Raw genomic sequence first — 14,138 nt, 5'->3', positions numbered from 1 at the left:
GTTACTGCTGGAGGCAGGTGGGTGGAGCTGCTGAATTTCTGAATCTGGGCTCAGGACCAAGGAGAAGAAACTTGGTGGGCCAGTGATGAATCCAAATAGTAGATTTGTAGGTATTTTTTGGTGTGTAACTATTTAATTTCAGACTGGTGCACCACTTACTGTTCACAAGTAGTCTCTGTGAAGCAAAAGTAGTTGTTTGGGTTTTTTACTGGATCTTGTAAATTGTGTGAAGCATTTACACTAGCTAAACATTTTTTTTTTATAGGAAGCACACAAAATGGTTAAAGAAGCTAATGTCAAACAAGCTGCAGCAGAAAAGCAATTAAAAGAAGCACAAGGAAAGGTGAGTTTTTTCCAACTTGTTTGCTTTGTCTTTTCACATGGTTATGAATCTAAAGTGTGAATCAGAAAGATGTAAATAGAGCATTACCTGTATACATCATTAAAATATATACTAAGTTGTTCTGCATCACCTTGATGTATTCTTAGCTAGCAGCTATGGACACAGCTGGTGTTTCAGCATCGTATCAGATAGCTAGCAAGGTGCATAGGAAGCCAGTGTTACTACAGTATGCAATTGCATAGGTATCTGCGTGTTAGTACTGTGGAAGATGAAGTCTTGATTTGAACTAAGCTAACTGGAAATTTTGTTAAATGATGTAACATATTTATAGCCTAATACAATGTTTGTTTCTTAATGACTTTTTTTTTCCTCCCCAAGATTGATGTCCTCCAGGCTGAAGTAGCAGCACTGAAAACACTAGTACTGTCCACTTCACCAACATCTCCAACTAAGGAGTTTCAATCTAGTGGAAAAACTCCTTTTAAAAAAGGCCACGCAAGAAACAAGAGTACAAGCAGTGCTATGGGTGGCAGTCATCAGGACCTTACCATGATGCAGCCAATTGTAAAAGACTGTAAAGAGGTAACAATATGAGGATTGTCCTCTTTTTGCTGACAAGCTGACTTTATTGTTTTGTTTTACTCACAGTAAATCTACTATACATTAGATCTTCATGTAATACTGACTATTTTAGAGATATTTTTCATTAATGAAAGAAAATTTTTCTTACATACCAGTAGGTGGTGATTTTTCCAAGTCTTGTTTACCTTTAAATCATTAAGGGAAGATGAGATAAGATTTAAAATACTGGAATTAATAATTTAAAGATGAGCATTAAAAAAACCCCACAGTATAGCTGAATGTTAAGTCCTAGTGGCTTTTTACAAAGTCCATCACTGGAAGTTCATAAACTCATAAATATTTCATAAATTGTCATAGAAAAGAGGAAGAGTCATTTCATAGATCAATAATGGGTGAAAGAAGCCAGGGAAAAGATGGAATCAATGATTTATTAAAGAACAGGAGGTGAGTTACCACTGGAGTCCCAGAGGTGTCTGTGATTTTTTTAAAATTTTTTTATTTTAATCTACTCATGTAATTAAAAATGGGGAAATAATGAGGTGATAGGTTGGTGCTTAAGTCCTTGGAATGGTAGTAGCAAAAAGTGACCGAAGAGTTGAGAAGGATCTTATGATACTGAGTGGTTAGTAGAACAGCAAATGAAATTCAGAATCAATAAATGAGAAATGAGGCATCTAGGGAAAAAATGCAACTCTAGCAGAGATTCAGTTGTGGACTTAGAAATAGCTACATTGTGCTGGAAAAAAAGTAGTGTACTTGTGGATGATTCTCTTGAAAATACCATCTCAGTGCTCAGTGATGGTCAAAGACCCACAGACCTTAGGAGCTGTTAGGAAAGGAATAAATAGCAAAAGAAAAAGCATTATACTTCTGTATAAACATGTAGTAGATTTGTGTGTCTGTGCATGCAGCTACAATATCTTCATCTTGAGACATAATGAAAATACAAGGAAGTGTGACATGGTCAAACCTATGGAAGTATTTCTGTGTAGAGAGACACACTTGAGGTAGAACAAAAATCTATGCAATCAGAGGTGACATGAGGAAGATGAATGGTGAACAAATGTTAATGATTTCTTGTAATAAGAAAACGCTGGAAGCTGAAAGGAAAATCATTTTCAGCCAGTATGTAATGAAACTTTACAACTCATTGTCACGAGATAGCAAGATTAAAAATATAAATGTGTTCAAAATGTAGTCATGCAAAGTGACAAACGAAAAGCCTGTCAAGGTATATGGAAGATATATATGACATTTGGCTTAGGAAGTTTCTTTAACTTCAGATTGCTAGAAGCTGGGAGGCTGTAAAATGAAGACATGTCACTGTCTTTCCGCTTGTACTGCTCTGCAGCCAGCTCTGTGGCTGCTGGCCATTGTCAGAGGGGTAAGAAACACAGATTTTATGCCCACTGAGACTTGTCTTTCTGTCTTTCCTTCTAAGCAGAGGTATTTAGTAGCATGCAACGTGGGGTGAAGAAAGCAAGGCTGCCTCTGGCATGGTGGTTAGGACATTGTTTTAAGCAGGGGAGACGTGTTCCCTACTGCTTTCATTGTCCAGTGATTTGTGGGTCTGTTTACTGCTTTGGTTTGTTGTTGGTCTAAGGTAGATGTTTTTGCATTTCTGGGAGCTAGGTCAGAAACCCTAGTTCTGTCCCCTTCTTGCTAAATATTCTTGCCACTGAGTTAGGTTAACCTTTGCATGTTCTTCTGATTTTGAGTGACAGCTTCAAAAGTGGGACTGAGAGTACGCTTGCTCAGGGGATATGTAGCAGCCTTGTGGTGTGGGGAATGACAGCTTTGTACCCTATGGAACGTCTACCACCCAGAGCTTTGCGTTTCGAGATGTTGCATGGAGCTGAGTGTAAACACATGTCAACTCTCAGGTTTCTTTGTGGAACGTAGATGGAGTTAGAGTGGCTGTCTGTCCACCCTAAATTTCAGTGGAGCCACAAAGGTGCCAACATCCCAGGTAAATATTTCCTAGCATGTAGAGTAACCTCTAGGATAAGTAGGCATGTCCAATTTAGGTATTAACAGGATTTAGGCAAGCTGAATAGCTGCCTGGCTCTTAGGCAGGCAAGTAGCATCCACTCAGTGTAATGACTGATGAATGTGTTAGTGTTGTTCAAAGAGCTGAAATGTTATATTGTTAAATGTTTCTCTGATGTTATATTTTACTGTAAAATGAAAGCATTAAAAATTTACCTAGAATTATTATTACAGTTGGCTGTAGATTTAATTGCAGGTAATCAAAACTTTGGTCTAGTGAAAGGACAAGTAAAGGCAAGGAGGAGATGCACATGTAACAGGGTAGACTGGAAAGGAAGAGCATCAAGCTATATTCTCTGAGTTTCAAGGCAGCTTCTTGATAAATTGCAGGTTTGGGGGAAATTGAGTTAAATCTAGAAAATAACCAAGTTAATAAGAAATGCAACTTAATTTTTAGAATCATATAGTACAAATCAAACCCAGCTTTTTTCTGATGATATCTCTTGATTGTATTCATTTTAAAGCCAGACCTGAGATGGGTTTTAAGGTATGGGAAATGTTCCTTTAGGGAGCAAGTTACACCTATTGAATTGCATTTGTACAATGAAGTTGGTGGCTTAGCAACCAGAACATTTATGGGCTAGCTTAATTAAGATGGTTGTTCCTGATTGTACCTGAGCGTAAGGCAAGTAGTTCTAGTGGAAAACAAATTTGCCAGTCTAATTTTTGTAGGTTCTTTTCAAGAAAAAAAAACACCACAAAAATGACAAAAGAACTCCCCAGAATATATATGTAAAAGAATGGTGAAGTGCTGGGAGCTGAGGGAAGAGGTAATGCATGGAGAAAGAACAAAAGACTGGAAGAGGTTGGTTCAAAGCAGTGTACTGATTTTTTGAAAAGGATTAAAATTAATTATTATAATTTTTAACATACATTATTTTCACTCTTTCATTATCTCATCTATATTATTTGTTTTTAATATTATAAAAATTTAAAATCACATCCTGGCTTATCTTTGGCCTGCAGCGTACATCCCTATAGCTTAAGGTTTGGGTTTTAGGAGTATAGGTCTGCTATAGTATAAGAAGGGGATTTAACAACCAGTTGGAGTGCAAAGGTGCTGAAGTCTGTGTCAGCAGAATGTCAAAACCAGTTCTGAGTATGGTGTTGCATATGCCACTGAGGACTGGCATTAGCCTTTTATGTTGGATTAGGACTATGCATCAGAATCGCTTATCCCCAGTCTGCCTGGTTCATGTCTTGGAGCAGTGTTGGTGCCCGTGAACAGGATCCTTCTCAAGTAACTCTAAACCAGATGATGTGCTCTGGGATTACCTCAGTGTGCTCCAGCTGTTAGGGGTTGCCAGCCCATGGGACAAGCTGTCCCATAATGCAAATGTGGATTTGTAATAGTGACTTAGTACCAGTCTCCTGAGCGCCAGACTGGATAGGTGTCTTCCCACTGCTAAACTGATCTCAACATGGAGATTACAAAACAAGATTGTTTCAAAGCAGATAAAACCATCTCTTCCTAATACAGAGCATGCTTACTCCTAGCATGATTTAATGGGTTGTTTTAATATTTCTCCATTTACAAGAGGAGCTGTGGGGGAGCAGGCTCATAAACTGTGCCCAGTGAATACCCTTGCTTTCCTATTGTAGCGTAGTATAGGAGAGAATTTGGGGATAAAGATGAAAAATGAAGACTAAGAGTATAGTTTTATTTGATTTGTATATTGAATTCCTGTTCTCCTGTGTTAGTATATTTAGTGTGTTAAAAGTCTGTTTTTTAGTGTTTGGATAGCAGTGTGTTATCTTCAGATGCAGGGTGAATGTATAAGATATCTAGGATTGCAATTTTCTTTAGACTTCTCTGCTTTTCTGTAACTCGCAGAAATGGAGATAGACGAAAATACTGTAATGAAGATACATCAAGAAGAAAATTATTTTTTTGCTTTTATCTGTTTAAACAATCAGTTAAGTTTTTCAAAGCTATCCTGGAAGATTAGGGAATGGGGAAGCAGTAATTAGGTTGTCCCTGGTGGTGCGGTGACCTGTGAATGCATTACAGAATCATCTAGGTTGGAAAAGACCTTGAAGATCATCTAGTCCAACCATTAACCTCACACTGACCGTTCTCAGCTACACCATACCCCTAAGCACTGTGTCAACCCTGCTCTTAAACACCTCCAGGGATGGGGACTCCACCACCTCCCTGGGCAGCCCATTCCAACGCCTAACAACCCCTTCTGTAAAGAAATGCTTCCTAATATCCAGTCTAAACCTTCCCTGGCACAACTTGAGGCCATTCCCTCTTGTCCTGTCGCTTTTGGTTAAAGAGACTCATCCCCAGCTCTCTGCAACCTCCTTTCAGGTAGTTGTAGAGGGCGATGAGGTCTCCCCTCAGCCTTCTCTTCTCCACACTAAACAACCCCAGTTCCCTCAGCCGCTCCTTGTACGACATGTGCTCCAGACCCTTCACCAGCTTCGTTGCCCTTCTCTGGACACGCTCAAGTCATTCAATGTCCTTTTTGTAGTGAGGGGCCCAAAACTGAACACAGTAATTGAGGTGCAGCCTCACCAGTGCCGAGTACAGGGGTAAGGTCCCTTTCTTGTCCCTGCTGGCCACGCTATTGCTGATACAAGCCAGGATGCCATTGGCCTTCTTGGCCACCTGGGCACACTGCTGGCTCCTGTTCAGCCGGCTGTCAATCAACAGCCCCAGGTCCCTCTCTGACTGGCAGCTCTCCAGCCACTCCTCCCCAAGCCTGTAGCGCTGCTGGGGGTTGTTGTGGCCCAAGTGCAGCACCCGGCATTTGGCCTTATTGAAACTCCTACAGTTGCCCTGAGCCCATCGCTCAAGCCTGTCCAGATCTCTCTGCAGAGCCTCCCTACCCTCGAGCTGATCAACACTCCCACCCAACTTGGTGTCATCTGCAAACTTACTGAGGGTGCACTCGATCCCCTCGTCTAGATCATCAATAAAGATGTTAAACAGGAGTGGCCCCAAAACCGAGCCCTGGGGGACACCACTCGTGACCAGCTGCCTCGGTGTCTTGAAAATTACATGTTTTGATTTTCCTATATTTACAGTTTTAGGAAAGTGGATTTAAGAAGGTGTTCATAGCTGGGGCATAATAGCATTCTTTCACAGTGCAATGGAAAGCATTTAGTTATAATGCTCATTATTTACCTGTGGATATTTGCAAATGATAGACACCAGTGTGATAATTGCAGTACTAAAATATGTGAATCTTTGTGTTCTAGGCTGACCTGTCTTTGTACAATGAGTTCAGATCTTGGAAGGATGAGCCTACTATGGACAGAACATGTCCTTTCTTGGACAAAATTTATCGGGAAGATATTTTTCCATGTTTAACCTTCTCAAAAAGTGAGGTAATGGAAATAGTCTAAATGTGGTCACTGATCCTCTTCCCTTAAATATGTTACATGAAGCCATATGAACTTCATATGAAGTTTAGCCATTTTTGTTTCATTACAGCGTGCCAGTTTACAGTCAAGTGCTGAAGTATCAAAATGTTCATTTTTTCTTCACTATTTAATTTATGCTGTTCTGGATACGGCCTTTTTAGGTCTACTCCTTCAGATGTTACTCCTATGTGGCAGCATCTGATGTTTGTAGGAATGGCTAGTGGGTTTTTTCCTGATATTTCAAAGATACTGTTTTGTAGAAATAGTGTTCTGTCACTGTCTCTTGTTTATATAGGGGGCAGTAAAGACCAATATATTTAATTTTGTGGGCCATTTTTCTCTCATATCAGTCAGAGCAGGCTGCAAGCACAACAACATAAATTGCAAGTCTGGGTGTTTTCTTGAAGAGAGGTTTGAGTTACAAGAATTGGACCTCGGGATTTGATATGATTCAACAGGGGCAGTTTAGGAATATGGTTTTAGATGAAAAGAATTACGAGACTTTTTCCTTGTGTTATTCCCACACATTCTCCCATACAGAGGAAGGACTGGAGTTCTACCCATCTTGGGAACCGATTCTAGCTCCAACTGCTTTACTTAGGTTTTGTTCTTAAGCAGCATTCACAGGTTGTGGTTGTGATAGCAGTCTCTAAAAGAAAGGGACCATATTCTTAGATCTTTATTAAAATAAGAATAACAAATTTTAAAGCCCCCAGGCTTGATTTCCCCCCCACCCCCGTAAAATTAAACACCTCACATGGAAACGGCTATGTCTTCTTCATAGTGTTTATCTGTTGTTTTCATGTGGTGTTATGTTCTTTCCGTATGCTTTTCATTTGCTGTTACTTGTTGGCCATAAGCATGCATGATCTTTTAGTTAATTGTATACCAGTTCATTATGGTTGGTGTACAGCATCATACGAACCTCTTGCTCTAAAAAGTTTGCTTGGTTACTATGGGAATTAAATCGTTTCTTCAGTCCATGTAAGTAGGCCATCCTGTTGTCTTTCCCAGCAACTTAATTTTGTTTTTTTCTGCTTCAGTGGTGATATAGTTACTGTAGATTTGTATTTCCTCTTAAGTAAAGAATTAGACTTCTAGCACTTGTCAGTTATATCAGTTATATATATATATGAAAGTACAATAGAAGAATATCTTTATTACTTGGTAGGAAGGAACCTTCTCACAGAATTATTTCACTAATAACATAAATTGCACCTTCTTTTAAATCGGGTAATGGCTATTGTCCATACTTGGGCACGTGTTAGGTCCAATCAAGCAAAATGAGCATATTTCTAGTGTCTTAAGATTGTGTGTTTATAAAGAATTAACATTCTGAGCAAAGTTGCACCTTTTTTCATAAAGACGATGTTTTAACTAGACAGTGTTTGAAAGTTGCAACTGGCTTTTCTATATATTGTTGGCTTTGTTTGAAAACTTTTCTAAAGCTATATTTGGCTGAAAACCAGTGACATTGTGTTTTGCAAGATAAGGATTATTTGCATCTTTTTGTGTTTCTATAGAACACAAAATTAAGCAGTTTCTTTAAATAAACAAAGCTTGTGCTGTATCCAGTCTGACAAGAATACTCCATGTACAAATGTATGTGCTGTTTGGGCTTATGAGGAATGACTGAAAATACAGTTAGCATTTCAAACATGCTTGACTATATTCCCAGCTATAAAGGCAGTTATCTTGCCTCAGGAAGGGCAGTGTTGTTTGGAGGGCAGAATTTAAGCAGGAGCCTGGAAATGGGACCTCTTGCTCATGCTGAAAGCAAAATCTAATTTGTAATTGAATATCTGTTTGAGTTGATTTTTGTCAGTGTTCCTAACTTTACAGAAGAAGAAATATGTCACTGATTTGAGGCAATGGATAACATGGAGCTGTTTTTAACTGCTTTCTAAATTTCTCTTGCAGTTGGCCTCAGCTGTTCTGGAAGCTGTTGAAAACAACACTCTGAGCATTGAACCTGTTGGCTTGCAACCTGTTCGATTTGTGAAAGCTTCTGCAGTTGAATGTGGGGGACCAAAGTATGTTAAGCTAACAGAGGGGGAATCTTGACTCATTTGAGATAACTCTTGGATTGAGAAAACTGCTATCAACTGATCATCTCAGTCAAATTTGTGTATCTTAAGCTTTATTCCGTAAAATCTAAGACTTCAAGACTTTGCTGTTAGAAAATTTTATGGGGAAAGTAAGAAACTAATGAATTAAACTTTAAAAAAGACTAATATAGAACAAGACTTTTAAGACAAATTCCCATTTTGGGAGAGCTGTTTCCTTCACTTCTTTGAAGAAGACCATCCTGATACTTAAAACAGATGCTTTTGAACTAGGGGCTATCACCTGGAAGGCATTAAAGAAACAGGTATTGAAGTAGTACAGGCTGAATATGGGACATCTGAAGTGGCATAAGAAATTTAGGACATACATAGCACACTGACAAAGGTAGCTGAAGGATTTGAGAGGAGATCTATAGAGTAAATCCTCTGAATTTGAGCAGGAAGAATGTAATGAAGCAGGGGTGAAGGTGAGTTTGAATCTAAAGCAGGGAGTATGCTTGAATGAGGAAGATTATTAGAAATTTTGGAATGGTCCTAGAGGAATCTGAATCAAGACTTGTTGTCAGGTACTGATACTGACATTAAAGTTAGGTGGGAGGGACTTGCCTGAGGCACTGGGGCTTTGATGGATAATGGAGGAGGAAGGGATATGTAGTGTGCTTTAGTACTGTATGTCAGGGTTAAGCAGGCAAGGTCAGTGTTAATCTGGAGCCTTCCAAATATTGACAAAGCCTTGACTTTTCTGTTGGAGATATTTTGGACAAGTTGACAATTCTTTCTGTAGTATTTGTTTTGACAGAGCTCAATTTTGTGATGGAAAATGTGCATCAAAATGTTTTCATCTGACTCTTAAGATTTTTTTGTTTTTTCTTGTCGCTATTGTTTTTTAGTTCTTTTTCCTGTTATTGAGCAGAAGAGAAAAAACATTTAACAGTTCAAGATTTTTTACTTTCTCTTTAAAGAAGCTGTACAAAACAAAAATTGTGTTCTATGACTTAGTCTTTGATCCTTTCTAGTCTACAAAATTCAGGCATTCATATATTCTTCAGCTATCTCCTGTTACTAGAAAACATGCTCTTTGAGCTGTAACAGCCCCTCATCAGGAGGGCCCACCACCAATAATGGAGCTACTCAGGGGACAGTGATTTCAAGTCCAAGATACACCACTGAGCTGTGTTCCATGAATGCAATAGAGAATCTGGACAGCCAGAAGCTACTGAAACCAGTCATGTGTCATTAAAGAGCAATTGGCAAACTGAGGTTCAAGGCACTTCCCAATGTCTTGACATGATGAAATATTTACTCAAAACCAGGAGACTCAGTTGAATCATTCAGAAGTCTCGTGAGACTTTTAACCTATTTTCTCCAGTGTAAGATAAATGTTTAATTAGAATTTTTGTAATCCTTAAATATTTGGCTAGGTATAGATTAACATTTTGAGATGACAGTGCACAAATTGTAATGTAGTTACTTTAGGTGTATCAAAAGGCCAGGCATACTCCTTTCTTCCTTTTCCCGCTGTCATGTAGCAACAAGAACTTTTGTGGTATTGCTTAGATAAGTAATAGGTAAGGAATATGCAGTATTTAAGGGTAATTTGACAGCAAATGCACTTTGCCTTATATAGGATTACTGGCATTGAATGGGAAACAGGTGTTCCAGTTTTCACTGAATCAGAGTAGCAGTTTCACATTTTTTATTTTTATACAGTGCAAAGCACTATTTTTATTGAAACCATGTTCTTAAATAGGTAACATAATATAGACAAACTGTAAATAAAAAATAACAAAAACTAGACTAATGTTTTTAAAGGATTTTATTGTACAATTGCCTGGGGGATGGGGGTGCAGTTGCATAAAATAGTGGGTAATAGCCCAACAGTAAAATAAGGAGTGGAGGGCGGACAGCTGTGATAATAGTGAGGAAAGGTTCTTGATACACAGAAGTTATTGAATGGTGTCTCTGATGGTGTGTAGTAAGTGCTGCCTTAATGAAAGACAGCTGGGTTTCCCCACAGGATTTGAATAATTGTCCCCATGGGGAACAAAGTGCTAAGCTGCATGTGTGCTATACAGGGCAGAACTGTGTCAGCAGCAGTAACTGCCATGCCAGCATTGAACCTGGTGTGATGGAAGATAACATATAGAAGGTAATTCCATAGCCAGAAGGAAAGAAGGGCATTATTTTCCTAGCATTGAAAGTCCGTCTGTCTTCTCACAAAAGCTTGACTGAAATTGTGATCAGCTTGCTTGAGCTACTGTTGTGGTTTAACCCAGCTGGCACCTAAGCACCATACAGCTGCTCCCTCACTCCTCCCCCCCCACAGTGGGATGGGGAGGAGAAGAATTTGAAAAAACAGGTGAAGCTCGTGGGTTAAGATAAGAACAATTTAATAATTGAAATAAAATAAAATATAATTTTAATGAAAAAGAACATAACAAAAAGAGAAATAAGAGGTGAGAAAGACAAATGATGCCTAATGCAATTGCTCACCACCTGCTGACTGATGCCCAGCCAGTCCCTGAGCAGTGATCAGCCCCTCCTGGCCCACTCCCTCCAGTTTATACACTGAGCATGACGCCCTATGGTATGGAATATCCCTCTGGCTAGTTCAGGTCAGCTGTCCTGGCTGTGCTCCCTCACAGCTTCTTGTGTACCTGCTTGCAGAGAGCATGGGAAACTGAAAAGTCCTTGACTTAGCATAAGCAACTAAGCATTAACAGCAACTAAAACATCGATGTGTTACCAACATTATTCTCACACTGAACCCAAAACACAGCACTGTACTACCTCCTAGGGAGAAAATTAACTCTGTCCCAGCTGAAACCAGGACAGCTACTGCAGGATTTCTTGGATCAATGGATTGCTGTCAGTCCTCATAAATTGCTGTGGAAAATCATATACACTATTCCATTTTCTCTTGTGGACCAGCTGCAGGCTATTTAAAAGGGCTTCTGAGCCACTGTTTAGAACCACAGAAGCTTAGTAATTTTTGTCTCACTTTTGAAAGGTTGCTTGTTCTTAGACTCCCTAATTTTGTGAAGTAGAAATGGAAGGGAGGAGAGCCAGCAGCTTTTAAAATCAGTGAAACAGTGGATGCCATGACAACCCAGTTCATCTAAGATGCTGCAGTATAGAAAATCCAAATAAATTAAATTCCTGTTTTATTTACATTTATTAAGATTGTATTAATAGCAATTTCTTCAAGAGATTCAAACCACCGTTTTCTAAAGACTTTTGGAGGAAATTGTTTAAAATTCTTTGCGTTTTCCGGAATTGTTTTCTGGGAAGAATTTGTGGTGACTACTGACCTTTCCTTGTTCCTGAATACAACATACTTGCAATACACCAGAAGTAAATTTGATTTTACGATCACTTTTTGTAATGGTAGTGGAAAGCAATATTGCCAGACAGCCTGTTTTCCATTGTCCCAAATTATTTTGTGCTCTGAATATAAAATATGACTTTGGGCATAAATGCAAAGCTGGTCTTAGAACACATCTGAGAGAGGCGTCAGAGAATTGACTGCTATTCTGTAGGGCTGATTTTTTGATGATAAAATGCATCATCAAGCAGAATTTAAAAAAAAATGTTTATTTCACATATGAAGAGTTAAAAGAAATCCCACTGTTTCAGAGTTGTCAATCCAACTTGAATTAGTGAATATGGAAGGACATGACCAGAGCTGAACGTTTTTAAAATCAGTAATGCATCACGATGCAGTGGTATTGAAACAAAGTAAGTCCTTGTGGAACTAAAATAATTGACAACATAGTGTAATAATTGCAGCTTGTAAAATGAAGGCAGAATATCTGTGCCAGTGTGAAGCAATTACATTAACACCTTAAACACATGCAGATGTTTAGACGTTAATGTCAGATTTGTTTATTTAATCATGCAAACTTTATGTTTTGTAGGAAATGTGCTCTCAGTGGACAAAGTAAGTCATGCAAGCATAGAATCAAATTAGGAGATTCAAGCAGTTACTACTACATTTCTCCTTTCTGTCGTTACAGGGTAAGTAGATTTACTGTGATTTCATTTTGAGTAGTAGTTAGTTCTTTTTTCAGTACCATTGTACAAAATTATATTAACCACCATTATTTTTATCTGGGTTCAGATCACTTCTGTGTGTAACTTCTTTACATATATTCGATACATCCAACAAGGACTGTTGAAGCAGCAAGATGGTGAGTAGGAAATTTTATTTGGCATAATAAATAGAAATTTACATAGTGCATGTGCCTAAAACTTGCTATTTGTACACCGTAGTAGTGACCTGACATTACAGGAAAGCCATCTGTTGATGGTCATTGCTGTAATTACGAGAATTTGGTGATATTCCACCCTCCAATAAAGTTTTTTTAACAACAAATCAAAAAGCAGTGATTTTTAGTCCATCTAAAAGCACCTTACATTATTCAGTAAGAAATGTTATGAAAAATTCTGTAACGAGAGGAATTAGTCACAGTTTTTCCACACAGTATTAAAAAATCAAGTCTCTTTCACAGAATATGGAGATATTTTAGACCAAAAAAACCTTAGTTTGGTTTGGTCTGGGCCATTTTTTCTTCTTTCACATGGTGTTTTGGTGTGTCTTCTCATTTTGTGCATTGAGAATTCAGACAGCAGTTCTTGTCAGACTTATCTTTCGGGGAGAAATGGCAAGGTTGACAATATTTTGGGTTAAGTTGTGAAAAATAAACAGGAAATCATACTGTAATCATTCATCTGAGTGCAGCTGAGAAATGAGGTCCTGGTCATTGCTGCTGCATGGCAAAGTCTCTTGTTTAGGGCCCTGGTTATAAATGTAAGGCTTGATTACCCCCCACTCCAAAAGGGAAATCTGTTTTTACTGCCATTGCTTCAGGCTATGGTTCACCCCCCCCCCCCCCCACCCCCCCCCCCCCCCATTGTTACTTGGTCACTTTGTTCCTGAAGCATATCCAGCAACTGCCTATTTAAACTCTGTCTGCGCATTAGTTTGGGCATTGGCTTAACTCTCCTATTCAGTTTCAGTATGTCCATATAAAAGAAGATTGTTATGGAAGTACGTGCACTGTACACGCAGTTAGTTAATTCTGGAATTTAAAAATACATTGTGTGTTGGAGTTGCAGTTATTGGTCTTCATTTGCAAGACTAGTTTACCTGTTGATCACTATAAAAGAAATTATGATGATTTGCTTGTGTTTAAACTGTATGCAATTGATTTAATTGTATTTCCTGTCCAGGTCGAAGAATATTGCCCAACAACCTTCAGTCCAAGGTTTTTTTGAAACAGACCATATCACTTAGGCTCCTGGATTTGCTAAGCACAGATAGTGGAAAGTGTAATTAGCCCCGTGTCTATAGTTAATTAAAAAAATTGCTTTTACTTTTAAAACTTAATTTTTTTTAGTTCAGGTGCATTTTTGAAAGTAGTGTAAAACAGTACTGTAATGTTTATGGATGTCTGTGCTGTTCATTCTTCCAGTCTCTGAGTCTGTGTGGATTTTCTTCATCCAGAATTTGGCTAGAATTGGCCCCACTTTGATCTACGTCACGTATAGTCATCTCTTCTGTTGTTTCCCAATTTCAAGAGATCAGTATTTTAGCTACACTTAAATCTTTTGTTTCCATTTCTAATCTGAAGTACTCCTGAGGTGATAGATAGACTGTTCCTTACAAAAAATAATGCTGTTAACTTTCCTTGTCGGAGGGAATTTTTTTCATGGAATTCGCCAGA

At 38.5% G+C, this 14,138-nt stretch overlaps 1 protein-coding gene across 4 annotated transcripts in view; it reads left to right on the top strand.

The window, feature by feature from the left end:
- RAB3IP (RAB3A interacting protein) overlaps positions 1-14,138 on the top strand; it is a 34,326-nt gene that overhangs the window by 18,623 nt on the left and 1,565 nt on the right. For all 4 annotated transcript variants that reach the window (XM_074827250.1, XM_074827248.1, XM_074827249.1 and 1 more), the window contains 6 exons: positions 266-343; positions 722-925; positions 6,182-6,310; positions 8,267-8,379; positions 12,330-12,429; positions 12,533-12,602. In XM_074827250.1, coding sequence (XP_074683351.1) covers positions 266-343; positions 722-925; positions 6,182-6,310; positions 8,267-8,379; positions 12,330-12,429; positions 12,533-12,602 — 694 coding nt within the window. The remainder of the gene's footprint in view (positions 1-265; positions 344-721; positions 926-6,181; positions 6,311-8,266; positions 8,380-12,329; positions 12,430-12,532; positions 12,603-14,138) is intronic.

This window comes from Strix aluco, chromosome 5, assembly GCF_031877795.1.
Source record: "Strix aluco isolate bStrAlu1 chromosome 5, bStrAlu1.hap1, whole genome shotgun sequence".
Classification (NCBI taxonomy): domain Eukaryota; kingdom Metazoa; phylum Chordata; class Aves; order Strigiformes; family Strigidae; genus Strix; species Strix aluco.
This window is presented reverse-complemented; position numbering and strand designations above follow the sequence as displayed.